The 3,537-nt window shown below is 54.7% G+C and overlaps 1 protein-coding gene across 6 annotated transcripts in view; it reads left to right on the top strand.

Annotated features, from left to right (window-relative positions):
• The first annotated feature begins 358 nt into the window (after positions 1 to 358).
• FDXR (ferredoxin reductase) overlaps positions 359 to 3,537 on the top strand; it is a 12,510-nt gene continuing 9,331 nt past the window's right edge. For 3 of the 6 annotated variants that reach the window (XM_040456337.1, XM_040456335.1, XM_040456338.1), the window contains exons 1-2: positions 359 to 600; positions 1,299 to 1,396. In XM_040456337.1, the coding sequence (XP_040312271.1) occupies positions 456 to 600; positions 1,299 to 1,396 (243 nt within the window). In that variant the 5' untranslated portion in view covers positions 359 to 455. Of the gene's footprint in view, positions 601 to 1,114; positions 1,234 to 1,298; positions 1,397 to 3,537 lie in introns of all 6 variants that reach the window. The other 3 variants (XM_040456336.1, XM_040456339.1, XM_040456340.1) reach the window with 2 other exon arrangements.

The following is a 3,537-nucleotide window of genomic DNA, read 5'->3' as shown; positions in this document are numbered from 1 at the left end:
AAAAGGGAAGGGCCCGTGCGTCATCAGAGAGCGACGAGAGTCTCTGAATGGGAGGGGCTAAGTAAAGTAAGCCCCTTCCTAATTGGCTCCCTCCTTCAGGCGGGATTGGAACAGCGATGGAGATTCGCTCTCCTCCAACCCTAGCATCTAGACGATTGGAGGGAGGGTAAAGGTTGGGGAGAAATTTATTAAGTCACGACAGTTCGGACGTCCTGGGGGCGGGCCCTCAGCGGTAGAGGGTGGATCCGAGGGCGGACTTCTCCTTTGGGGCGGGATTCTTTCGGGCGGGGGGAGTGTGGCCTCCACGCTGCGCTCTCCCAAAGCGAGGGAGGCGGGACTTGGGGGCGGGGCTAGGGAGGGGCGGGGCCGAAGCCCGAGAGCAGCGAGGATTCCCCAGCGCCCAGCGCGGGGCCATCTCCGAGGTCGGGTCCGCTGGCTGGTTGGTCTTTCCAGCCATGGCTCCGCGTTGCTGGCGCTGGTGGCACTGGTCGGCGTGGCGTCGGACCCGGCTGCCTCTCCCCGGGAGTACCCCGAGTAGGAGCAGGGCACCTGTAGGGCCGGAGGGCTGCGCGGGGAGGCCTGCGAGCGCCAAGTGTGGGGGTCGGCGGAGCTGGGGCAGGGCTGGAGAGGGGTGAGAGGGGACCAGGGGCGAGACCGGAGAGGTCATCTCATGCGGACGAGATTGGCGTGGCGTACGGGGGCAGGCGGGGGCCTGTGCGGTGAGATGTTAGTCCACAGAAGTGAGAAGGGGAGACTGTGAGGTGCACAGGTGTGAGAAGAGGTGAATGAGGGTTATATGAAGGTCTGTGGGCCGAGAGGGAAGTCCGAAGTAAAACAGGGGTCTATAGGAATGACAGGGGTCTATAAGGACAATATAGTATTCTGTGGAGAGAGAGTGGGTAGAAGAGGCACAGTTGGGCATGGTGGGGGGGGGTCCACGCCAGCAAGACTGGGATATGGAGCCGGTTGGAAGGATGCGGTATTCTAGCTGGCTGGGTGGGGAACCTTGCAAGAAAAATGAAGTGCTGTGCAGGCAGCTTCAGGGGTGATGGGGGGTGTTGAGTAGGCATAATACATTCATGGGTGAAACGTAGGGCTCTGGATGAAGACACAGACTTTGAGGGTTCAGATGAAGTAAGAGATCCTGCAAACGCCAAGGCTTTGAGGAAAAAGAGGAGGAGAGTGCAATTGGGGGTGAAGCTTGGGAAGCTGCATCTTCTGACACTGTTGTTGGTTTGGGAAGTGGGGAGGGGGTGTTGATCTGACCTCCCACCCATTTCCCATTCCCTCCCACAAAGGCTTCCGGCAGCGGTTCTCCACCCAGGAGCAGCCCCCCCAGATCTGTGTGGTGGGCAGTGGCCCAGCTGGTTTCTATACCGCCCAACACCTGCTAAAGGTAAGCCATGTCTTCCTGGTTCCCTCTCCCATGATTCACCTGCTGCTCCAATCCTGAGGGCAAGTACCACCCTTGTGAGTTTTAAAAGCACTCCTGGATCCCTGATGGGAAAGGGTCTCCCAGTCCATCTAGACTGGACACTTCCTATATGCTTTGTCACCTCCATCTGGGGCTCCCCAGTCTAGGTCCTCAACTATGGGAGAAGTGTGTTTGCCTCATAGGCAGCGGTCAGTGGCAGATGGTCTGAGATGCCTCTTTGGCCAAACCCATCAGGGATTGTGTAGACCTACAGGATAACTGTATCCTGCCCCTCATCTTCCCTTCTTTCTTTCTCTCCTCTGTCCTCAACGTCCTATGTCTTCAGGCTACCCCCTCTTCTCAGAGTTTTCTGATAGGTGCTTCGTCATGCTCCAGCCCTCCCCATGCTATGTTTTTCTTTCAGGCTGCCCTCCACCCCCCCGCCCCCACCCATTCCACCCACCCCAAGGCCAGAGTCTCAAGGCTTACAGTATTGGCCTTGCTGGGCAGGGCCCCAAGGCTGCTGGTTACCCTTGAGGCTTGGGCAGATATTGGTGGGAGGGGGGAGGGATGGAGACCTAGGCTAAGACATGAGACAGTGGCCTTACTTTGGAGGGACTTGGGGTGTCTATGGAGAGACAGGAGGAAGCATGAATATATTATTATACACACATACATGCAGAAACTTAAAAGGTAGGATGACCAATCTTCCTAGTTTGCCTAGGACATGGAGTTTTCAATATTAAAACCTGGGGGATTGGGGCACCTGAGCAGCTCAGTTGGTTAAGCGTCCAACTTCGGCTCAGGCCATGATCTCATGGTTTGTGGGTTCGAGCCCCGCATCGGGCTCTGTGCTGACAGCTCAGAGCCTGGAGCCTGCTTCGGATTCTGGGTCTCCCTCTCTCTTTTTGCCCCTCCCCCACTCACACTCTGTCCCTCTCTCAAAAATAAACATTAAAAAAATTTTTAAATGGGGGGCGGTCTTGGGGGGGGACCAGCGTGAGTTGGACACCCTGCTGAAAAGTGACCAAGCAACACAGGGGAAAGAGCTAGTTACTGTGATGTGAACAGCATGAGCTAAGTGAGGTGCAGTCAGTCAGAAAGTGTTTCCTGGAGAAGGTGCATTTCAGCTTCATTGAAGGAGGCCACGGGCTTTGGGGAGGACCTGCTGCGTGTGGAGGGGTCATGCATGGGCAAACCGCCCTGTGGTAGAACAGCCCTGGACCCTGGGATGGAGACCGGGGATCCCACAGGGTCAGGGGAGACCCGGGAGGGTTTTGCGTAAGGGGCACTTGCTAGCTGAGCCTGAAATCTGGGGAGCAAAATTGGGCCTTCCAGGCGGGCTTCTCAGTGCCCCCAGTGTGAGCAGGGGCTCTGACCTGCACACTTGCACACGCTTTCCTTGTAAGAGGTGCTGGGGGATAGACACAGAGCCAGTTACAAGCCAGTCCTTGCCCACTGGGTGTTCCAAGCTACTGGGTGTGCTCCCCAGACAGGAACACAGTGCAACATGTCAGGGGCAGTGGCACTTAGCCAAGCCAGGTACCGTACAGCATCTCATCTCCCCATGACAACCTCTGAAGCAGGTGTCCTGACTCTCACTTCACAGGTCAGGACACTGAGGCTGAGTGACACTGCCCAGAGTCCCCCCGGACGGGGAAGGTGCTAGGCTCTCAATGCAGGCAGGCAGATGGCAGGGCTGCTCTTTTTTTTTTTTTTTTAAATTAAAAACCTGTATTTATTTTTATTTTTTATTTAAAAAAATTTTTTTTTATTTTTTTTTATTTATATATGAAATTTATTGTCAAATTGGTTTCCATACAACACCCAGTGCTCATCCCAAAAGGTGCCCTCCTCAATACCCATCACCCACCCTCTCCTCCCTCCCACCCCCCATCAACCCTTAGTTTGTTCTCAGTTCTCAACAGTCTCTTATGCTTTGGCTCTCTCCCACTCTAACCTCTTTTTTTTTTTTTCCTTCCCCTCCCCCATGGGTTCCTGTTAAGTTTCTCAGGATCCACATAAGAGTGAAACCATATGGTATCTGTCTTTCTCTGTATGGCTTATTTCACTTAACATCACACTCTCCAGTTCCATCCACGTTGCTACAAAAGGCCATATTT

This window comes from Herpailurus yagouaroundi, unplaced genomic scaffold, assembly GCF_014898765.1.
Source record: "Herpailurus yagouaroundi ecotype Mexico unplaced genomic scaffold, PumYag 217, whole genome shotgun sequence".
Lineage (NCBI taxonomy): Eukaryota > Metazoa > Chordata > Mammalia > Carnivora > Felidae > Herpailurus > Herpailurus yagouaroundi.
The sequence above is the reverse complement of the archived record's forward strand: the minus strand, read 5'-3'. Positions and strand labels throughout refer to the sequence as shown.